This window comes from Ictalurus punctatus, chromosome 18 (genome assembly GCF_001660625.3).
Source record: "Ictalurus punctatus breed USDA103 chromosome 18, Coco_2.0, whole genome shotgun sequence".
In the NCBI taxonomy this organism is placed as follows: domain Eukaryota; kingdom Metazoa; phylum Chordata; class Actinopteri; order Siluriformes; family Ictaluridae; genus Ictalurus; species Ictalurus punctatus.
Window position 1 is genome coordinate 259,875 of NC_030433.2, and position 25,011 is coordinate 284,885.

General features: G+C 36.0%; 2 protein-coding genes across 2 annotated transcripts; one reads left to right on the forward strand and one right to left on the reverse strand.

Annotated features, from left to right (window-relative positions):
* Positions 1 to 456: 456 nt before the first annotated feature.
* Positions 457 to 13,469, reverse strand: sar1b (secretion associated, Ras related GTPase 1B). Its single transcript, XM_017492512.3, has 7 exons — positions 13,277 to 13,469; positions 7,537 to 7,612; positions 6,877 to 6,996; positions 6,543 to 6,608; positions 6,340 to 6,443; positions 3,900 to 4,031; positions 457 to 3,644 (listed from the first exon to the last, which is right to left on the reverse strand). Exons 2-7 carry the CDS (start codon positions 7,592 to 7,594, stop codon positions 3,528 to 3,530), a joined length of 597 nt encoding a protein of 198 aa, XP_017348001.1. The 5' UTR covers positions 7,595 to 7,612; positions 13,277 to 13,469; the 3' UTR covers positions 457 to 3,527.
* A 2,388-nt stretch (positions 13,470 to 15,857) lies between these two features.
* On the forward strand, positions 15,858 to 23,216 carry LOC108278522 (uncharacterized). Its single transcript, XM_017491969.3, has 9 exons — positions 15,858 to 15,897; positions 17,037 to 17,082; positions 17,181 to 17,294; positions 17,430 to 17,558; positions 18,408 to 18,486; positions 20,414 to 20,469; positions 20,570 to 20,655; positions 21,160 to 21,426; positions 23,078 to 23,216. The coding sequence occupies exons 3-9, from the start codon at positions 17,183 to 17,185 to the stop codon at positions 23,114 to 23,116; spliced, it is 768 nt and encodes a 255-aa protein (XP_017347458.1). The 5' UTR covers positions 15,858 to 15,897; positions 17,037 to 17,082; positions 17,181 to 17,182; the 3' UTR covers positions 23,117 to 23,216.
* The last annotated feature ends 1,795 nt before the right edge of the window (positions 23,217 to 25,011 follow it).

Below are 25,011 nucleotides of genomic sequence, written 5' to 3' on the forward strand. Positions count from 1 at the left end.
ACAGTTAATAATTCAGTTCCAAGGCTCTGAGACTCCAGCGATCGCCAAATAATACCAAAATTCCTCCAGGAGTGCATTGCCGACTCATACAGGAAGTCGCAAAAGAACACAGAAGCGCAGGCCTTGCACACCTCAGATAAGGTCAGCATGCAGGGTCCATATTTAATGGCATCAATGATGGAGGATTTGGCCCTCAAAGGCCCACAGAAACTGAAGTAATAAACACTCACTTTGAAGATGTCACAAAGTAGGGCTGGGTATTGCGACCAATTTGACAATTTGATTAAATTAATATTTATATGGTTTCGATTAGACTTAATATCGATTAGTTATCAATATTACAATTTAAATGTTAGTTTTGCAGACATGGAATCCATATTTGAATATAAATGCTGGTAACTGAAACCCTCCTACTTAGCTATATTACTGAAATACACATTTACATTAACAATAAGGCCCACACAATTATGTTTAATTACCTTTTACTTTGAGTAACAAACATTGTCACAAGAAATCATAAATATGTGCATACAATGCACACAAGGTAAACACAAACTGCACATTACTGTAAAAATGATACAAACGTTGTAAATGTGCAACAGTGAAATTCATTATCTTGAAACGTTTAAGAAATAACAGATTTCAAAACATGAAAGATGGCGCCATCTTCAGGACGAGAGGCGAACTACAGATAATATTCACATCCTCTCAAGTAAAGCACGCGCATTAAGAATCGATTCGGGGATTTCCAGAATCAATATCGTTTCGTTAAATTGAAGATAGATTAAAATCAATAAAATATATATATATTTTTTTACCCAGCCCTACAATAAAGAAACTGTTATTTGCAGTTTTTACCTCTTACCTCTACCATGGCCTTCTATCAAAATGGAAATGCCCCTCTACATGTGATCTAGGTGGTGGTGTTTTTTATTTAATTAATTAATTTAGTTTTCCATATTATCTCAATTTATGTCACCAAACACTTTGCTATTCAAGAAAGGTCAGACAAGTCTGCTGAGCATCAGAATCTACCAGAGCTGGGCTGCAGTACTGCTGCTGCAACCCACAAATAAAGTAAATCTGAGGAGATATTATTAGGTGGCTATTGTCAATTATGAGCATATTCCTTGATCCAGTAAAGACCTCACTTACTCAGCAGGTACTCCTTAGGTAGGAAACTGGCCAGAAAGATCCCATGCACACGCACGCGCACACAAAAAAAAGGTATTCAGTTTTTCAAATACTTCCAATTTAAACCTGAATACAGAAATAGCGAGTGGCATTGTGTTAAAGCCCTTTTAGTTTTTATGCATATTTTATAAAAAGGAATGGGTCACTGGAATTTTACAATTTTATATTAATTAATTTATTTATTTTAAATGCAGAGTTTTTCCATTACATGCAACAGCTGATAGGCAGTACACAAGGAAATAATGGAGGAGGGGAAGTCCTTGTACTGCCTTAAAAATTACTTAGAAAGGCTCTTGTAAAGAGTTTAATGTTATATGGCTAGCCCTTTTTTGGTAATTAAATTAAAAAAAAAAAAAAAATTAACATGTTGATGCATTACACATTGATAAAATCAAGAACTTCTCAGAAAACCATCCATAAGATCCATATAGTATGGCAAATACTTTTGTTTTTGCTACACACCAAACAAAGTTGGGGATGAGATCAAAAGATTAATACGAGACGATAGAGCAAGCATTCATTTCCTGATATTAACATCTAGATATGTTAGACAACTTGGAACATGGCACCTTTTGTTTGAACTCACCCATTTTTAAGTGATCAAATATATTGGAACATGAAAGGTGTTTGTCACCCAGGTGTGCCCTTGTTGATCATTTAAACAAATAATAGCACCGAATGTCTCCTCTTGGTTTGAGCCCTTGATTTTGTACAGTTAGTGAGCAGAAATACAGAAGCCATACCACAAGATGCAAACCAGTCAACAGGAACAACTGGAAGCCCAGACTGGATTTTGCAAAAAAAATTATATTATATTATATTATATTATATTATAAATAATGTTCACATACATACAGAGATGCCACAAAAGTTCTGTAACCAAGATAAACATGTAGCAAGTGATGGAAAAGCCAAAGTGTGGAGAAAGAAAAGGATTTGCTCATAATCCAAAAACAAAGGTCATTGGTCAAGTACTATGCAGGTAGTGTTATGGCTTGGGCTTGCATGGCTGTGTCTGGAACAGGGTCACCTGTCTTTATTGATAATGTAGCTCATGATGAAGTCTACAGAAACATTCTGCCTGCCAAGTTACAGGAAAATGCATCCAATCTAATTGAGAGGAACTTCATCATGCAGCAAGACAATAACCCAAAACACACTGCCAACACAAAGGACACAGAAGTGGAAGGTTTTAGCCTAGCCAAGTCAGTCATCAGACCGTAACCCAACTGAGAATGCATTTCACCTCCTGAAGAGGAGACTGAAGGGAGAAACTTCCTAAAACGAACAACAACTGAAAGAAACTGCAGTACAAGCCTGGAAAAGCATAAAAATAAAAAAATAAAATAAAAAAAGAGAATACAACAGTTTGATGATGTCAGTGGGTTGCTGTCTTGATGCAGTTACTGCAAGCAAGAGATGTGCAACCAAATATTAAGTGTATTACTTTAAGACTATCTGTACTGATACTTTTGCTCACCTAAAAATTCGGTGGTCTGCCAACAAAGGTGCCATAATCTAAAGTTCTTTAAAACACATCTAGATGTAAATATAGGAAATTAAAGCTGAAATTCTAGTCTTATATTAATCTTTTTTTTATCTCAAAGCTAAATGTCAGTGTACACTGAAAAGAAAAGAATTTGCCTTGGCTTTCCAATACTTTCGACAGGGACTGCACATCTGAAAATTCTTGACTTTACTTTCCATAGGATCTGCATCCTGCATACATCTGTCTGAGATACCCGACAAACTACGCTTTCATGTTAATAAAAAGGGGCATCTTAAACTGGGTGGAGCCGTTTGAGAGATCATTTAATTTTTTGTTAATATTCATTGTTTTGTTAAATAAGACCGGCACACCATTCAAAATGACTGCAATGCTCAAAAGTAATGATTCCCACAAAAATCCCAACCATGTATCCTATTAAAAACAATCAACTTAACAAGGGCTGCAAACATATTTCTAAACATCTCAAACACATTCTTAAACATAAACTGGGGTTGCCAATACCAGCAGAATTGTTTGCTTTTATACCACATCATACAGATTTCACACGTGCATAAAAAAAGTCAAAAGAAAAACAGAAATAAATGAAAAGTGTCGTCTATTTGGCTTGAAAACGGAGACATTGATATTCCATTCCCTTACAAAAGCTTTAAGAAAAAAATGGTTGAATTAAATGTCTTACCCTATAAAAGTTTGTTTAAATTGAGTTTTACTGAGTGATTACCGCTGTTTTTCTTTTGGAGAGTGATGGCAGGCTGAACAAGAACTGAACATGAGTTTGAATTTGTTTAGGCAGTTCCTGGTGCACCTCCTTGTGGTCGGACCTCTAGTCAATGTATTGTGAAAGCCAGCGGAAACCCTCCCCATATCCCTCTCTCTTTAGCACGCTGCACATGAACACTTCCAGTGGTCTGGTATTCAGTTCTTTAAGGGGAATATTACCCTGTAGAAAGAACAAACACCATATGATAGATGATTTTATTTTGGCAGTTAACTGCAGGGATTCTCAAAATGTAAGTGGCAGATTTTTGTATTCCAATCAGTTAACTTAGCCTTTAAAATATCTGAAATAAACAAACAAAAGCTAAATTAAAGCACGTATGTCGCCACAATCACGGGTACAGCCTATAACATCACTCCTCTAAGTACACATTAAAAAGTTATACGATAAAATATGTGCAAAAAAGGCTCGTCTTACCTTGCCAGTTGTCTGTCCATACAATCCAAACAGTTCACGAAGTTTCTCCTCACTTATGGCCTCTGGCTTATCAATCTTGTTACCAAGAATCAAGATAGGCACGTTTCCAATAGTTTCATCCGTCATTAGTGCCTGTTGTAGGAATGCACAATAAAATAAAATGTGTTAGATTTGCATATGATCAAATCTAACTAATGTGCGTGTCCATAAAATTAATAATTAGATACTGAACAGGTTCATCATACAGAGATAAACAAATCTGAGCAGAACATTTTAACAACCATGATCTGAGGTTTCATCAAAAATATGCCCATGCAAAGCTAGTTTTTGGAAACTGGACATCCGAGTTGACAGACTGGACAAAAGTCGCTCACATCACCACAGCAACTAATAATAATCCTCTGTATGATCATTTCTGATAATAGTTTGGTGGCTCTAATTGCATAATTTCTGGTAGTATGCTGGTGGCAGTGGCCATCAGGGAAAACAAGGCTGTCTGTGTACATCTGGAAAACACCTGTGAAATAAATGAGGGGTACTCAGATATTTACCAAAAATCTGAGCCTGTGTGGTAGTGGTGTGTGTACAGGTAAGTGGGGTGTGTAAGTAGATAATAAAATAATATCAGATCAACAACTAGAATGTTTTATTCCCCTTGTTTTATTTTCTTGTTTTAATTGTTTAAGATCCATGAGAGCAGAGTATTTTTGTGGATTTTTTAACAAAAGATCAAAAAGTTAAACAAACAAGACGATTTTTCACAGCCTTCTTTGCTCATATTTTCCAGGGGTGCCAATATTAGTGGCAAGCACTGTATTATACCTTTTGGAATTGGTCTCATCAGACCAGAACACATTTAGCCACATGTTTTGGGGTGATTCAGTTGGGCTTGGATGTTCTTTGTGAGAGACTTCGGTCTAGCCGCCCTATCCCGTAGCACAGACGTGAAGATCTTTATGATGTTGTAATTTCGCATTGCGTGTGGGAAAAGTTCCGACACGATTTGTCTTGGTTTAGTTCTTTTTTTTTTTAAATCACAAAATCATTTGACATTCTTTGTAGGAGTGGACAAAAATACTCTTTTTAGCTAACCCACCAGGCAAGTAAAAGCACCAACATCTTTGTTCAGCATCATGTTTGTTTCCATGAAACCTTATTGACCCTGCTAAAAAGTGGAAGCTGACAATGTATTAACCACACTGTGAGGAATCTGGAACAAATGAGTAGTTTTTGCAGAATTTGAATGACAAAATGAGAGCATATTTTGCATTTACGACTTAAAGATTCAGATATCTTAAGTCTTGCCAAGTAAAGTTCTTTGAAATTCCTTCAGAGTTTCATGAGTCTTTACTCATCCGTCTTCAAGATCTTACCAAGGCCTTCCCCTTCCTCTGTTACCACAAAGTTGAAAGCATTCAAACATATAGGATGTAGTAATCAACATAAACGGAATAGAAGCTACTAGGTATAGGCAGAATCAGAAATAAAACAATCAACTCCCCAGAATCCACACATCAATGTCTGTGTACACAGAAAGTGACTAGCTAAAACACTGCAGGAATTCTGGGAAAACAAACAATTGTGAAAAAGTTCAATTGTGTTCATGTACTGAAATATGCACACAGATGGAGAGAGAGGGAGTGATCGCTGTATGATGCCGGCATTAGAGTTCACTATGTGCTCCGATTTTAATTACCATGTATTCCCATGCATTTTTTTTTTTTACAGCCCACAACATACAACGCACGTCAAAAGTTTTGGAACAACTTGTATTCATCATTTTTAAATATACATTCAAAATTTTAAACACTCAAATTTTATCTACCCAAAAGTATAGGTCCCTATACAAATCACAATCATAAAATGTTTATTATTGACTGTTTAGTGAATTGAGAATTATTAAAAATCACAATTTTAATGGGACGATCTCTTAAATAAATAAATAAATAAATAAATAAATAAATAAATAAATAAATAGCCACTTTATCCTGGTACGGGTCACTAGTACAGCCTAGCTTGGAAATTCTGGGTGCAAGAAGAGATTCACCCTGGATGGGATGCCAGTCAAAAGAAAAAACAAGGGGACATGGGCAGAACACCGGAAACTGTGCACAGACAATAATCTGAGCTCTGGATGGAAATGTGGACCCTGGAACTATGATGTACAAACACTGCCACTATGTCACTATGGAACAATTTAACTTTAATCTAACTTTAGCAAAACCTGTTAAATATCACTGTGACTAAATTCTTGCACACAATTTAAAAAAAAAAAAAAAGCCTTTTCTGTCTACACCTCAACTTTAAGAAACTAGAAATATACTTCACCAGAATTATGTTGAAATGTTTGTATTTATTTGTTAAATGTTGCCCAGGCTATTTGCGATTTCCTGTTTTAGGAAAAACATTTTTAAGGAGAAAATAAAACCCAAGAACTCACATCAAGTTCTGTTTTGGATTCAGCCAGTCTCGGGTGGTCTACACAATCAATGAGAAAGACAATGCCGTTGATTGCAGGGAGGTAGTTTTTCCACACTCTTCGGGCTAGGATACAAGATGTGTTAAGTGAGTATTGTGTCAGACACACACACACACACACACAGAAAGAAGGAAATGTACCATGCTTCAAGAAAAACTACTTGCCCTGTGCATGGCCACCAAGGTCAAAGGTGGTAAAGGTCATACCAGCAATAGTCAGCTCTTCTGAAGCTAAGGAATAAAATGCAAAGATACTTGTTTCTTACAACCATTACATCATCATGATGAGTACCAATTTAGCACAAGTGATGGACAGCACACAATATAGTATATACTAAGGGAGTAATAATCCGATGATACAGATCAATATATTGTTTTAAAAGGTAACAACTGAACTTAACCAATCGATTATTACTGCATTATTGTTGAATATTGAGGTCAATGTTGAATGAAATAATTAACCATGCATCTGTGTTTATTTTATATGATGAGAACTCACTTGGATGTAAGGTTGGCACATGTTGCCCCAGTCGATCATCTTTAAGCATATGCAGTAGTGTGGTCTTGCCAGCATTGTCCAGACCAAGAAATACTAATTTACCTGATTTTTTGTACAGTCCTAAAAGAATAAGAACATTTTTTTTCAGAATTGGTCTCAAAGGACATGACATCTAGATGATTTTGGCATTCATACCTACTGCATCCTACAGTACCCAAGTCAAGCTCTCAGATTATCTTCCCTGTAAACAATACATACAGTGCATTGCCTTTATTATCTTAAAAAATACAACTTAATGTGCAGCTAAGTCTAATGAAGGCTAACTATACAAAACACTTAACCTGACAGTGAGGCTGTACCTTTCAGTCAAATATTGAAATTGTTAGCAATTAAATTAGGCACAGATCTGCAACATAGCATTATTACATGTCAATGAATAACATGCTCTTGCAGCAGATTAAATGAAGGTAGATCGAGTGTGATCTACCTTTAGCCATTTCCACCGCCACATTCAAAAAAGCAAAACCAAAAGACCCAAAATGGGTTTGCCTTTTTTAACTTAAAAACTACAGATTAATGTGACAGTTGAAAGTCAGGAAGAACTGTTACAGAGGAATCTGAAGTCATTTTTTAAAATCTTCATTAAAAAGTGGGTCTTACCAAGAAACTGCAGTACATTACTAAAACCACTATAAATCCAATCAAATATGAAGGACATATCCAGATCGTGTTAATCCTGAAAAAGAGAAAGTGGAAAAAACCAAACTTAAAACCACTTTGGAGCATGAAATTATTTACACCCCCCCCCCCCCAGTTCTAGTTCCACAAACAGTGGACTCATTACTTAACAAAAACATATTGCATTAACTTAATGTTGACCAACGTAGGACATTTCTTTCAACAAATCACTACCAGCTTTGGTCATCAATGTCTGCCTACTAACTAATTCTTAAGCTATTTGGAAATTACCTCCAGAACACACCAATTAATTGCATAACTGCATTTGCACTGCTGTCCGGAGCGGAGAGGTATGTTCTAAAGGGAGTTTTCTGGGGACTCACTAAATGATTTGTTAAAAGAACTGCTGATCCAAGTACATGTCCTACTTCTGCATTGTATTACCAGAAAACTTTCATTTCAAATACCTCTAATAAGAAAATTGCTCAAGACCAACCCTTACTTACTCCAAATGTCTCAAATATTGAAGCATAGGCAAAAGGTACCACGTTAAAAAGGGTGTTATGAATAGTATAGAATATGAGGAGATAAGGAATAAGATAAGAAAATTCTCTTTTGTTGATTGCAGTGGTGACTGTTGGTGTTATGAATTCTCTCACGTTTTTTTTTTTTAAAGATTATATTTACAAGAAAGCTAATCAGGCAAACACCATCAACTAGTCAACAAAAAATGCTCGTGCATCACTGTCGCGTGTCCGTGCTACACAAACTCTGGTTTGTAAAGTTTGATCTTCTTCAGGGTGTTTAATATAAAATGACCCCCTGCCTTAAAGGACTTGGAGGTTACACACTTTCTTCCTCAGGCACTTGACTTCGCCTCCGTCTGATGCCGAATGAGGTCATGTTGGGAATAAAAGGTAACGCTGACAAACAGTAAACTGTAGAAATTCATTGTCTGTGACTCGGGTGTCTGCTAATGCTAGTGTGTGTATGAAGTCATGCGCCGTCGACTAGGAAGCGGCTTATACTTCCGGTTAGTAAAAACCCGATAGTGTTATATTTTAGACGCTATTACCTTTCTAAAATCCACACAATACACAGTAGAGTACATAGTGCATAATGTAAGTGTATAGTACATCATTTGGGACACAACTTTAGTATTTACTCTCTGAAGCATGTTTTCGGAACAGGAGCAACGTACTGAGTAAATCTCCCCCGTGCCGTGCGCAGAACAACTAATCCATCTATTATTATTGATTTTATCTATTAGTTGTTGCAGCTCTAAATATTACTCTAAATTAAACAATCGTCTGATTGTGATTAAACCCACAGAAGAAATATCACAACGTCCCATCAATATGCATTTAGACAAGCCTCTCATAGGAGGCACCGCAGATACGCAACATGTAGATGCAAATATGCGTTAACACAGACGTATACACCAGGCTTAGAGAGTCCCCATACTTTAAAGGAGGTAGTTGTCTGCCATTTCTATCAAATGTGTTTTAATCTAAATGAAGGGATGCAGCACAACGCAGCATGCTTTATAACACACTCCAACTAATTGATAATGAAAGTCCAGCTATTTTTATTACTGAATTTTTGCAGTTTTGTAAATTAATTGTTGCAGCCCTTGTGCTAACATTAGCCAGCTAGTGACAGGTTTAATATGACTTATACATGTTTAATATTTCTCTGTATAGTATACTATGTGGAACTGAACAATTCAGAAAAGCTATAAAGCTTTTATTCTACAGTCAGTAGACATGAGAGGATAACATAATATACAAAATAACTAACAACAAAATTTAAAATAATAGTACTGATAAATGGTTAAAAAAAAAAAAAAACTATTTTAGGGTTACCCATGTTTGACTTCTGTCTTTGTAAGTTTTTTGTAGTTAAAGGGGCATGGCATGTCAAAGCTTGTCTGGCCCAAATTTTAAAATGACTGACAGTTGTGTGTGAGTCATAACAAGTGAAAGTTGACTTTAAACATTTGAGGGTTTTGTTCTGTACTTATACTAACAAATGGTGGAAAATTCAGCTAAATTTGTGACTGTGTGGCTCTACCCCCTGATTGATTTGGAATCACCCAGCAGTAGTACTAGAGCAGGGCTCCACAGTGCGACCATTTCACTCGCATTTGCGACTAAAAGGTACTGGGCAGCTGTGGATCAGGTGGTAGAGCGGGTTGTCCATTAATCGAAGGGTTGGCGGTTCGATTACTGGCCCATGTCTCCACATGCCAAAGTGTCCTTGGTAATGCTAACGCTACAAGGTGGGTGCAATTCAAACTTCTTTATTAAATAATTCCTCACCAATCATAATCAAGATTAGCAACTGTTCAGTCAGTAAACATACAGTACACTGCCTCTCTCCTTCACTCTCTTCACCAACTCTAATAGACAGCACCTTCACTTCATTTAAACTCAGGGTTGCCAGATATCACGAGAAAAGTCAACTCCAGTTTTCATGTTTTGATTTAATCCCCCATAAAATGCAAAATCAGCAGACATAGCAACACTGTACTGCGGAACCGATCTAAAACTCAAACAAACAAAACTAACAAAATGTAAAGACAGAAAATGTGCTTAATTATAAATAAATCATTTAATATAAAAAAAAATAGATATTATAATAAATTCATAAAATATAAATAAAATGAGAAATGAAATAATGTTTAATTACCATGGGTTGCATTTAACTTGACATGACATCAATTTAACATGAAACCGAGTACGCTATTTCTTCAGAAGGCCATTAGCCTTCTTTTTCCTAATATGGATCATGTTTATTTAAGTCTACTTTTAATTAGGACTCTATTGTTTAAGATATTTAAACAGTGACCATGAGCAGAGAGCTTACATTTAACTGTTTATGACCTCCCGATTAAAGCTTAAACAACAACAAAAAAAGACTGGTATCTGGATCGGTATCGGTTGTAAAAATCCTGATCGGGTCATCAGTAATGAACACCATTAAACTAAAGCGCTTTGCATCTGACGGGTAAATGAACTCACCCAATCACATCCTACATGAGATTATTCAGATAAATACACAATATACACAGAGCGGTTCGAGAACTGACTCCAGCCCAGAACATGACAGTGGAAAATGTCTAATAGTGTAGCTTTAAATATATTTAAGAGGAGCAGACTTCAAATACTGAACATTGAGGTTTATTGTATTTGTTTACAAGGTGGAACAGGATAACTCTGTTGATTTTTGCATAAAGCCTGTAAAAATAAGGTAAATTAATTCGTCATGGCTCACACTATGTTCCTAAATTCTGTCATAATTGATAGGCTCAAGTTTTCTCATGCCTACATGTGTGTTATATTGTGGCACATTAACGTTAACATTTCCCAAAAAAAAAAACCTTTATATATATATATATATATATATATATATATATATATATATATATATATATATATATATATATATATATATATAAAAAAAGTGCTCCTAAAATAAATTGTTACCGTAGAGCCCTTTAGAGGTAGTCCGATATTGGATTTTACAGATTCCAATAACTAAGTTGCGCAGCACCTGCCAATAACCGATTAATCAACCAATAGTTTTTAATATTGGTAATGAATGAAAACACTCAAAGTAAAATAATGCTGAACTTTTTTTTTTTTTTACAAAAATAAGCAATACTGATTGAAAGTGTACTGTACTTTTACAAAAGATAAATATATTATATATATATATATATATATATATATATATATATAAATTTTAACTAATAATAAATATTGAAGTAAATAGAATATATACATCCAAACTGAACCAAAAAGTAACACTCTTAAAGTGCATTTTGCTTTTTCAGATATTATCTTTCATATAGTGTGTTATATAGATGTTTGTGAATGTAAAAAGTCTGCAAAGTTTCAAAAGTGCACAACAAATGACGTGTTTGACTCTCGGAATAAGGAACCGATTTTAAACAGCTGAAACGAGTCGTTAGTGATTCCAGATTTACTTCCTGGACTAACCTACGTAGGATGGTAACAAAAACCCCGCCTCTGGTCTTCATTGGCTGCTCACGAACAACCACATTATATGAAATCCAAAAGGGTGAGAATGTAAAGCGTCAGTGGTTAGAATTCATTTTAAAACGATACCACAGCAGTTCAACTCCGACCTTCATTTGTGTTCCAACGCAATGCCATTATTCCTTATTTATTAAACAATTCCGGTATAACCAGTCCCTCCTGGATTTTGCGAATGCAGAAATTAATGCAAAATCAAGGAAACTCCACAATATTGAGGAGCTTGCAGTTTTTCAAAATTAGCGCAGATTTTTCACAGATTTAGCCAAGACACGTCATGTGACATCATCACAACATTCAGCCAAAGCCCTCTTCCAGTCATGTGCATCCGGTACAGCTAAAAAAAAATCTCATGTACCAACAAACAGAACTGCCAAAGACCGTGCAAAACAATTCCGTACAATTGCAATTTCACCAATTCAAGTAGTTGTCCACAAAAAAAACTCCGCAAGTTGCAAAATCTTAAAGAAAGCTGCAGCAAGATCAAGCATTTTTGGCCACAACAATCACAACACAAAAAAAAGCCCTGAAATCCTGTATGGTCTGTATAATCACTCCGGAACATTTGGGTGTTTGTACCACTCTGGTGTCGGTGTTCGCCACATAAAATCTCAATTCTAAAACAGTTCCACAGTAACCATTTCAACACACACTGACAGCGTAGACCAATCACAACAAATGGGGACATCTGACCAATCAGGAGCGCTTCTAGCATTTCCTCTCTTTGACAATTCTTAGAACGGTTCTCACTAGATTTCTGAGGACATTTAGACTCCTTGTGGGTGGAAGTTGTAGGAACAACAACATTTGGTTTTAGGCTTTGCTTGTAACCAGCAGAATTTGTGAGCTCTTTTAATCAATTAAATGCATCAAAGGCATCAGGAAAGCAGCGTCAAGAACACAGCCGTGGATCTTCAGGGAGGTGTCTTTGTCCAAAAGCATTTTTCCCCACTCATTTCTCCTCTTCTTATCACTACAAAAGCTGTTAAAACTGACATTACTTCCCTTGTTGCCTTTCGACTGGAAACTACAGCCAAAAGCAGCAGTGTGGCATTCATTCCTGCCGTAGGGGCTAGTAGCTCATCCTTTTTGTTTAATGGTGTGGTTCCGAGTGCTCAAGTGCATCGCCTAGGAGTAATAAAGTAATGGAGGCCTCTATGGGTTAAAATATGTATTGAAAATTAAGGATTTTCAAAAGAATGAAAACGTTTCATGTGTTTCTAACAATGTATTTTAGTAGGAGAGGGCAGTTATTGGGTGTTAAGGCCTACAAGTCTTCACAGTTTGGGTTCCCTTTAAGTGAACGTTATGGGAACGTTAAGGGAAGGTTCGGCAAATCTAAGAACAACGTTCTATTTCCGTAAAGAAAACTTTCCTGGCTAACCAAAAACAAACCTTAAAATGTACGTTCTGGGAACCACAAACGAACGTTCTGGGAATCAATTTTATTAGCTGAGAAATTTATAAGAGCTTAATGAATACCTAACCGACAAGCAATTATTGTTACAGCTACCAATCGTGAGTTTACTGATTAAGTTTACACAATCCTAAATTAACTAAGCTATGTTAGTAAACAGTGGAGTTAACCAGTGAACCAACCAGTATTGCTAACCATGCTTAAATAAAGTATCGGTCGAAGACATTAATAATAAAAAGCATACCTTGTATCTATATGTAGATGCACAGACTACTGTTACACTCGGAAGTCCAGTTAATTCGAATGACTGTAGTAAACGTCTTCTTCCCTGCCTTGGTGTATCACTAACACAGCCACGACACACAGCAATGGCTGCCTTGCAATGGCCCTATCCGATCTAGCCGCTTCCTGTTTGTGTTACCAGTTAATCCTTCCGGCTGGAACAGCGATATGTGAGGATAGTAACTTGATCATAAACCTCGGTTGTATATTTTTTTTATGGTAGCAGATATATATATATGTATACTCCATCGGTCATCGTGTGAGTTTACATAATAAGTTTTGCCCAAAATATCAGGTAATTTATTAAAAGCATTAATTCAAAAGAAAACAAACGCATCACTGAAATGTTCGCTGTGTCTATACTTTTGTTTATAGTGAAATAATTCTCATTTTACATTCATCTATTTTTTTTTTTATCTAAACGTCTATCATACTTTCAATAAAACAACTAGATTTGTTTCCAGTACGCTTGTATATAGTTAGCACCGGAAATGCCACGTCTGTACCAACCGTAGACACGTCGTGGTGGATGAAACTGCGATGAACTGCGATCAAAATTCTTTATACCTAATTCTTTAAACAACATGATGTGGTTATGGATGCAGTTCCTTCTGGATTTATAATGCCCTTCAAAGAAGCCGTTAAAAGTGGAGCCATATGGGTTTAAACTCAAAAGATCCTTCTAATCCTGGTGGTCAAATGTGCTTCTTTTACACTTTGGCGAAAAATCCATTTCACAGAGATGTCTCTACCTGACATACAGTCACTTATTGGAGCTGCCTAATAAATAATCTTGGTTGGTAAAATGTTTGGACATTATCATGTATGTATTTATTAACAAATAAAATAAAGTAAGTCTCTTAGAAAATCATACGAAGACGCCAGTGAAATAGTATCTTGAGATTTAAAAAAAGATATTGATGTAAATTGTTCATTCTGTGATGTATACTCAGACACTCTCCCACGCAAAAAAAAAAAAAAAAAAGATCTGGAAACATTTCTGTAAAGAATTCCTGACCTCAATGCCCATTCAACGTGAAATTCCTATGCATGAGCATGGGTAGTGACGTCATATCAGCATGGTTGTTGATATGACGACATATCAAAAATCAACTTTTTTTTGCAATATTTTTGAGAGTGCACAACAATACAGATTTCCATAAAAATATATATGGTAAGGTGCACATTAACGTAATACATATATCCAAACCTTTTTTCCATGTAATATTTGTTACAAATTTCTAGGATATTATATATATGGAATAGTTATAATTTATCTAAAATATTTTTCTATTTTGGACCAGATAATGGGAGATGAAGCACAATTTCTGTGGAAGTAAAATAATGACGTCTTTGAAACAAAACAGTATGTTGTATTGCACTAATAAAAAAAATGCATTGTATTAACAGTTGTTGCATTTTAATGCATTGTATTTTCAGGGCTTGCATTTTTGGGTATTGCAGTTCAACGTGCTTGTATATTAATGCTGTGAATATTTCAATTGGAAACATTTCACACACAATTTCATTATTAAAAATTCAATAATCAATATTCACCTTCCAAAGTTAATTTCCAAAATATTCAGCTTGTTCAGAAATACCCCCTATAATCAGGGGTGGGGCCGGTTCTGTGGTCCTGGAAGGTCTGTCAGGTGCCCAATTTGAGCCCTTAGTGTCAGGCTCAGTGAAGCTTGTGGTCACTTTTACTCAAATGGCTACCACTCTTGAATGGAATAAGATTTTCACCAAACTCGGGGGCTCAATTTGAGGATATTACTGTGTTACCAGTATCACACTCACTGCACTGTTGGATGTACAATTCTAATATGAATGTGTAGGTTGTCAGTAGACCCTGCTCCATATGATATTGTTACCTTACAATTACCTACATTCTGCCTTTATGTGGTCTGTGTTATTAAAATGCATGTATTGAATGTATTAAAATGGAGAATGTTATCACACGTGATTTGTCACACGCACATATACATCAACAAAACATTCAGTCAGTGCATGGAGTGCCTATTATTCTGTCTTGTATTCATTTACAACAAAAAAACGAATCGTCCCATCGTTCACTTAACGGAGTCGGCTCAGAGCCGACTCGTTCGCAAACGACACATCACTACTCTGCAGATGGACATATCTCAAGTAAGTGGGTCTTGGCCATGTTCACTGATGAAGTTTAGCAGATTCTTTGGCGAAGTATGATTTGCGAGACACGCTGGAGCATAATACATAACACAATACATAACATCGTTCACGACAACTGGGACTCGGAATTGTTCAACTCGGAACCTCCTGCTTTCCACATTATGTTTAAATTGGATGTGATAATTATGGAAGCCCGTTTCCACCTCAGAGAAACAAATAAAAATGGTAGTTTTAACTTTATTTGTCGCAATTCTGACTTTATTTCTCGCAAGTGTGTTTACATCTCACAATTCTGACTTTCTCGAGTTTTCTTCACCTGCCAACAACAAACATGGCCGGCATGTGCCTCAGGCCTAGCATGGAATTTACAGTGAAGTATAACCTGGTTACGTTATAATTTTCACAAAATACACAACTGGATACAGTTATCAGGTAACTTTTTTTATTTAAATATGATAAAAGGATAATGTATGAATCAGGGGTTACTGTTCCGTACTCAACATTTAAATGCTAAGTTTGTAGCAATGCTAACGCTATTGGAGTATATGTGGAACACGCCGAGTGTAAACGGCGCTCATTAAAACCAACAGCGATCTCATTTAGTTCATTAGACACCTAGGTCCATATACATATACACTTTATATATATATATATATATATATATATATATATATATATATATATATATATATATATATATATACACATACATGTATATAATGTGTGTATATATATATATATATATATATATATATATATATATATATAAAGTATATATATATATATATATATATATATATATATACACATACATGTATATAATGTGTGTGTATATATATATATATATATATATATATATATATATATATATATATATATATATATATATATATATATATATGTGTATGTATGTATGTATGTATGTATGTACACACACACACACATATACACACTTTTTAGTAACACTTACTTTTCCAGCCTTTTTTTGGGTCCATCCCAATTTTTTTGAGACTTGTTGCGGCCATCAAATTCAAAATGACCTTATTTTTCCCCTTAAAACGGTACATTTCCTAAGTTTAAACATTTGATGTTTTCTGTGTTCTATTGTGAATAACACATGGGTTTGAGATTTGCAAATCATTACATTGTTTTATTTACATTTTATTCAGCGTCCCAAATTTTTTGGAATTGGGGTTGCAAATGTATGACAGTAAACTGTATAGAACTCTTTTTTAAAAAAAAAACATATTTAATATATCCTATCAAATAACACCAATAGTCTACAGTATAGGCTCTGAAATTAGATTAGAATATTTCTGTGGAAAAAAGGACTAATGAAAACTAAAGTATATGCACTATTAGATAATAACATTTGTTATAGTATGTATAATAAAATGAGCTTGGCAGAGGGAGCACTTGTAGTATGTTAGCAAGTTGAATAACTTTATAGCAGGTCAGAGTTGTTATACCAAAACATATAATATACCAAAAACCTTTGCCACATCTGGAGGCATGTTTGAATAATCGTTAACGTGTTCATATTGCTTTAATGTCATTCCTGTGTCCTCTAGGGCGTAGTGACTCCCTGTGCCAGAGACCTCAGCCAGGACTGCACAAGTGGGGTTTGGAGCTCTTTATCTTAAGCACAGCAGTTTACTAATGAGTCTACTAGTTGGCCTTATATTGAAAAGCTGCATAATCCTGTTACAATTTAGGTATGATCATGCCCTCTGGTGTCTCCAGCTTCTTGCTGGATTGTATGGATTCAGACTTGGAAGCAGGTGACGCACAACCATCCATTGAGACTTTTTGCAAAGCTGATACTTCTGGTAAGTGTTCTTGTGCGTTCACTACTAATGGCATATTTTCAGTTATATGAAATATATAATAACCATGTTGTTCATTTTGATTTCAGCTTCAAATGAACAAAATGTAATGTTTGTTTGCCTTTCTGTCTGACTGAGATGAGGGAACAGGTCTGGTCAGTGAAGATGAAATGCTGCACTGCTGTATCAGGAACTCAACGCTTCTCAGTTTCAGTGACGCTGTGAATATCGGAATGCAGCATCCTCCAAACCTCTCCTCCATTCTGGGTATTATATACAGACCGAGGGTATAGTTTACATAGTGTGTAATTACGTAAATCTTCTTACACAGATTTGTAAGCTCGAAAGTTTGTGGACCCTTTAGTATTTTCTGTATATTATTGAGAAAATCTCTTCAACCCACGTCAAAAATGTAAAGAGATGAGGGGTTATGGATGTCTAAAGATCAAACTTTATTTGAAGTCAGATAAAGCTGAGACCTCAGCAGAAAGTCTGAATCAATACAACCTTGACACAGGCTTTTATACTGTCTTGAAGCAGTTTGCTCATCTATGCGGGTTTTACAACCTGTCATTTGCCACAATTAAGTCCTTTTGGCCATATGCTGTTTATAATTGTGGCGCAAATCCAATCAGTTAATAAAAAAAAAAAAAGCATTATCTTTTTCCACCTCAGATCATTCTTAGCCCAAATCGGCATAAACACACATTTCCGACTAATTAACGTTTGTGATCATTACTGTGACATAATCTTATACGTTGGTTACATATGTGATCATTACTGCAATTATTGAGTCAAACATTTCCTATGTGAGCATGCACTGGTTAATGCTGATTTAAACATTATCTGTTTAATTAGAATAATGTATTCATATTTGTTTACATTGCTAATGTGCACACAGGTGGGAAATAAGAGTTGGAGGGAATGTGACACTAAAATCACCTTATTTGTTTGATGAAGGACTACTCCTTCAATTTGATATCATTAATTATTCTTGTGTCACACAGACTGAACATATAGATGATATAACAATACAGCAACAGTACATATAATATTGAATTTTTACTAAAGAAATCTGCACATGTTTAATTTGGTATTTTCTTATTGTTCCCATAGAGCTGTCACCTGTTACTGATGGACAAACTGCAAAAGGCTCATTTTCTCTGCCCTTCCTTCAACCTGTGTCACCTCTTGGGTAAGGTTTATTGCACATATATCTAAGTCAGCAAAGCTTAAAGCTAAATGCTAATAACACGGTTGTAATGTGATTTTTTTGATGTGATAATAAAGGGCTTGAATGCAATAAAACAACGAGCAAAATGTGTTTAAGGTTCAATTTGTGACACATTGCTGGTATGTTGATGCAGAGGAGTGTGACAGTGTTCTAATTAAGCAATATACGTCTGAATCAAACCTCTGCTTATGTTCAGTACGACAGCTTGAGTGCAAGTATGAAATTGCTTTTATGCCAGTTCTATAAACAAGGAATTAATACTAATTAACTGACATTTCAGAAAGAATATGGCCAAACATTGTGTTTATTTTTGCTCTGTCAACGAAATAATTCTGAAAGAAGCCACAGCTGGATATTGTTGTGTTGCCATGCAAAGCACAGTCTGACCGACAGCATGTAGTAAGTGTAGAAATGGTTTCAGTTTGAGGAACTACAGTGTTATAAGAATTGGAATTTTACGTAACGAACACAAATAAACGACATGAAAATGAGAAACAGTGAAATGTACCAGTGCTCTTACACAAAATATCAGCACTCTTGCTAAGCCACTTAAATCCTGTCAAATTAGTGGACCGGACATAACTGTTGTATAATGTGAAATAATTCTGTAAATTACAGATATGTGTAATAGGGCACAACACGGATTATTTAAAAGACCAGGAACAAGTGCAAATTAATTCTGAGCTTTTATAATCTCTTCCGAAAGCAAGGATAATACTTCTGCTTTTGCTATACGCTGACATTTTGTTTTAAGATCAAAAGATGAATGAGATAATAGATCAGAATTTCAGCTTTCATTTCCTGATAATTACATTTAGATGTGCTCAGCAACTTAGAATATGGCACCTTTGATGGCAGACCACCCAATTTTTAGGTGAGCAAAAGTATAGAAACAGATAGTCTTAAAGTAAGTAAATAACTCTTAATGTTTGGTTGCACATCGCTTGCTTTCAATATCTACATCGAGCCGGTGAGCCATTAACATCACCAAACTGTTGCATTCTTCTTTTGTGTTGCTTTTCCAGGCTTGTAGTACAGCTTCTTTTAGTTGTTGATTGTTTTGTGGGGTTTCTCCCTTCAGTCTTCTCTTCAGAAGGTGAAATGCATGCTCAATTTGGTTAAGGTCTGGAAATTAACTTTGACAGCCTAAAACCTGAAGTCCTTTGGTGTATTTTGGGTTATTCCCTTGCAGCATGATGAAGTTCCTCAGAGTTAGATAGGCTGCATTTCTCTGTGTATGTTACTATGGACTTCTGAATTCATTCTGCTGCTACCATCACAGTTTACATCATCAATAAAGATTATTGTCAGCTCCAGAAGCAGCCATGTAAGCCCCAGCCATGACACTACCTCCACTGTGCTTGACCTGTGAGTTCCTGTGTTTTGGATCATGAGCAGATCCTTTCTTTGTCCACACTTTGGCCTTTCCATCCCTTTGGTAGAGGTTAATCGTGGCCTCATCAGTCCATAAAGCTGTAAAAGTTCCAGAATCTTTGATCATCTCTGTCAGGCCTTCTGATTCTTACTGCTGATGATGCAAATCTCACAGGTTTATTAAAAATGTATTCATTTGTGTTCCAAAGATGATTGAAAGTCTTATGGGTTTTAAATAACATGAGGGTGAGTAATTGATGACAGAATTGACATTTTTTGGTGAACCATCCCCAACCGTCATATTTGCTTTTTTCAGAATCTGTGATCTGATCTATTAAATCTATTGCTTTATCATCAACAAATATGTTCTTAATGATTGACACCCTTCACACTGGATTATATGCATTGTCCAGCATTTGTTAATCTCTCTTGTTGTGCAAAGTCTTAATGCTTACAAGAGAGGCAGGTTTTTTTTTTTGTTTAGAGTTTTTTTTTTTCTCTGTTTGTACTGTAGCTCCTCTGCTTTGGTTGGGCTATGTGATAATTTGACATCCCCAAAGAATACCTCAGGTATTTTTTTTTCTCTTTTATTAAATTCCTCAATAGGTTGATGCAGAATGGCCTATAGTGCAGGAAATCCACATTAATTCTGAAATTGTACTGCTTGCAGGAGGTAAAGGCAAAACCACTGGAGTTGAAGAAAGGACTCCTGTAACCAAGATAACTGCAGCATTTTCTCCTGCTGTAAAAAAAAAGGTATTAACAAATTCAGGATTTTGACCAATAGTTGCGGCAAGCTTTTTATAATCGACCAATTGGTGTGCAAGAAGGCGGGAATTATAGAGGGGGGTTAAAGCAATGCAAATACGCGCAGACACGATGCAATATTATAAACACATCATAATGAAACTAAAGCCGATCCTGGACATTTTCTCACTTGTAGAAATCCCAGCCAGACACTTTATTAAGGTCCAAAAAAGAGGACATGTCCGGGGAAAAAGAGGACGTACGGTCACCCTAGCAAAACTTGCTACACTGCAATAAAATGCACTGGCAGGACCAACAGCCTTGTTATACACCAACAAAAATGACATGAAGTAATGTTAACCAAAGACTGCCGCTAAAGATAAAGTTTCTTTCAGAGCTTGCTAGCCACACTTCTAGCCAGTTGACCGCGCATAACTGAAGCAGTCGTTTGCTTTATTTCTGATAAGAGATTTAGTGCCATTCCTTCACCAAGTGTAATGCCTTCCCTTTCAGCCTCTTATAGGAAAACATAAGCCCATAAAATGCAGAAAGGTGACCTTCAGTGATGTCAACAGCACACAGGCCATATCAGTGCTTAATCCTGGTTCGGTGAAACCTCAGAGAAGAGCCTATAATGTCCATAAGAATGACATGAGAAGCAACACCAATGAGCCTTCTTCGGAGACAGCAAGGTTTTTTGACTTTGCTGATGAATGCGAGAAGGAAACTTTTTTTCAAAGACTGAAGCTGACCTACACTTTTCAGTTTCCCTCTAAACCGGTAAATTGATCCCTTATGTTATTTTTTTTTTTAAAGGAAAAAAATCTTGTGGTACATTTCATGGCTCTTTGATTCCAGTCTTGAGTCATTGACCTCTGCTCTATGGCATATTTTTATAAAAAAGAGAATTGGAATAGCCTTTATTGGCCAAAATGAAATGAATACGGACATTATACTAGGTAAAAACTAGAACAGAAAATCAAATATGTGAAAGTCTTTACCAAATGAGCTATAAAATAGGTTATACCGTATAACAAATTTATTATTTTAGCGGTTTACCACAGTATATTGAAATTGACATCAAATCAGCTACCAAATACAGATTCAATGCTTGGAATGAATGCCTTTTTAATCGCCTTAATTGGTCATGATATAACGAGGAAACAGGCCACACCTGGCCATGAAACCACTTATCAGTCAATTGTCCAGTTACCCCCTGCGTTTAAACTAAGATAAACTAAAAGTAATTGGACAAACTAACAGTCATAAATTAAATTGTCATTTTAATACTTGTTTGCAAATCCTTTGCAGTCACTGACTCTGGAACCCATAGACATTATCAGACTCTTGGTTTCATCCCTGATGATGCTTTTGCCAGGCTTTTACTTCAGCTGTCTTCAGTTCTTGCTTATTCTCGGGGTGTTTTGCCTTCAGATTTGCTCAGTTGGATGTAGGTCAGGTGGTTGACTTGGCCACTGCAGAACATTCCACTTCATCATAAAGTCTTGGGTTGTTTACGAGGCATGCTTCGGGTCATTGTCCAACTGCACTGTGAAGTGTCATCCAATGGGTTTTGAAGCATTTGGCTGAATCTGAGCAGATTATACAGTATAACCATATAATACACAGAATATACACAGAATTCATCCTGCTGTTTTTGTCAGCAGTCACATCATCAGTAAATACAAGGAAATCGGTTCCACTGGAAGCCATACATGCCCATGCCTAATGTGGTGGTATACTTCAGGTCATAAGGAGTTCCTTCTCTTCTCCAAACTCTTTGTCCATCATTCGTATTCAACTTTTTGTATAAGAATGTGTCTCATCTGTCCATAGAATGCTGTTACAGAACTGTATGGGGTTGTTTTTTTTTTTTTTTAAGATGTAGTTGGCAAATTCTTATCTGGTCTTATTGTAATTGAGTCATACCAGTGGTTTACATCTTGTGGAAAACCCTCTGTATTTACTTTGTTGAAGTCATCTCTTGGTTGTTGACTTTGACACAGATATATATACATATACACACTCCTACCTCTGGCCAACTGTTGCAAAATGGGTTTTGTTCCCACCAGGATGTAAGGTTTTCACCAGGTCCTTTGTTTTCGGTGGAACTTTTGGTGTTTCTAAGCTCATCAGTGTTTTCTTTCTTTTTACAACCAAATCCAACAGTGTAATTCATATTCTGTTCATATTTATATTTATTGTTTAATTTCAATAGTATACTGTGGTAGGCAGCTAAAATAACAATAATGTTGTGAAAATCTTGATGGATCTGACTGTAAGTTGCAGTGTCTTTTGAAGCAATACAAATGCTAAAGATGTACTGCTATGACGTCAAGACTGGAGTATGTTTGTATTAATTTTCGGTCTAATTTTATTTGCAAAAATAAGTTGTAAGTTGCAGGTTTTTGATTTTTCCTTTTATTCCTAGATTACCTTCCCAGACCGGCCAAAGACAGAGGATGTGTGAGGTAGAAGAATGGTTTCTTTCTTTTTTCTTTTGTTCAATGTGCATTGCTGCTCTCACTTAGATCTCGCGAACAACATGATGAAATAAAGTCTGTTTTTGCATGTCTCTAAAGCCCTGTTTTGTGATCAGCAAACCAGGACCTACCTCAGCGAGCTTGGAGGGTGAAATCCATTTAAATCTACTTCAGTATTAAGCGTAATAACAGTTTTCAGACATTAGAAACCACACTCAGTGTGTCACATGGTATGAGTCATATGCTACATTAAAAATATATACTTACTTATTATACTATATTTGCTTGTTTACTTGAGGAGAAAAACATTTGGTTACAGGGTAGTAAATTTTGTTTTATTATGTGTCTGGTATAAATAAATTAAAGATTTTTTTTGTTCAGTGTGAGAACACCGCTAATGCTTAGTGTACATACATTACATGGTTTCATTTTCTACAGGAGCCACTTTTATGGTATTTAAGTGGTATCATTAATAGTGAGCACTAGGATGGATGGAGCAATGAATGAGTGCAGAGTAGTGAATGGATTTTGCAGAGAAGCTTCCGAGCATAAGTGCTGAATACAGAGACACATTTGCAGGTCACGCTCTGCTCCCCATTCTGCAGAGACGGATCAGGTCAATGTAGTTGTTACTCAAACACAAAATTAGTTTACAGTTATTCAAAGATAAATAAGCAAAAGCTAAACCATTCAAGAAAATGTACTGATGGACGTATTGACATTCATAATGCTTTGTGAAGGTTAATTATGTTTAGTGATTGATATATAATGGTGGCATATTTCAATTTCAACTGGAAGCCATAACAAAATATTGTCTTACCTGTTCAACAGAAAAAAGCCATCTGTGCGTCAGGCTACAATCCATTCGCATCTCGGAGTTGTTGCCACATCTCAAAAGCCATGCCAACATTTATTCTCTTTTAGCACGGGTTCTGTCACTTTCCGTTTTTGACTGGAGGCTCTCTGCAGTTCCATGTTTCTTGGTTTTGACAGTAGGTGATTCCCCAGATGTCAATGATGATTGCCATTTAGAACTACCTAAATTAAAAGCAGCCATCTAGATGACAAGTATATATTCTAAGCAACTCTTGTAATAACAAGCTACAAACACTCCACCATCCTCAGCAGCCACACACGAGATATAGAAGCCAGGTCTTCTTTCTGTTTACAGACGTAACGTAAGGTGCAGAGGTAGTTGTGGGGGCTGTGTTTCACCTAAGTAATCACTTAAAACAAAACTTAATTGGTGTATTCTTGTCCTGTAATGTTTTAAAAAGAGATATGCATTGTGCTAGCAATGACTATGACAGAATAACTAAAAGGGAGAACCAGAAGGTAACACAGACATGGAAGTGCACTGGGACATAAAGTGACCAGCCACTTCACTGTCAACAAACAACACATTTCTGGCCTTGTTTACATTCATCAGTACAATGAGACAGCAACTTGTCCTTCAGTCCTTGTCTAACTATTATTCCTATATTTATATAAGGTGTAGTGAAAGAAACGAATGCAGGAGCAGTTATGAAGGGCATTAGTTGCAAATTTGACCACTGCCATATCATACACCTGGGCCTGGTCATCCTAAATTTGCCCTCCACTGTTCTTCAGTGAGCCAACTTCAACAGTGGAAGGTTGGGGCAGTGTGTTGCTAATGCAGTTATTGCTAGCACCTGAGCTAGCACTCATGCTGCTAGCTTTGCGTTCCTGTTTTTGTTTTTCAAATCCAAAATTTGTTATTAGAGAGGGTTGTGGCAATTATTCCAGATGGAGGGTGGGTATAAAACAAGAATATAAAATCAATAAACGTGACCCTAGATATGGCATACAGTATACAGATACATTTGGTAGCTATTGTGATGTATTTTTATTATTAAGAGTA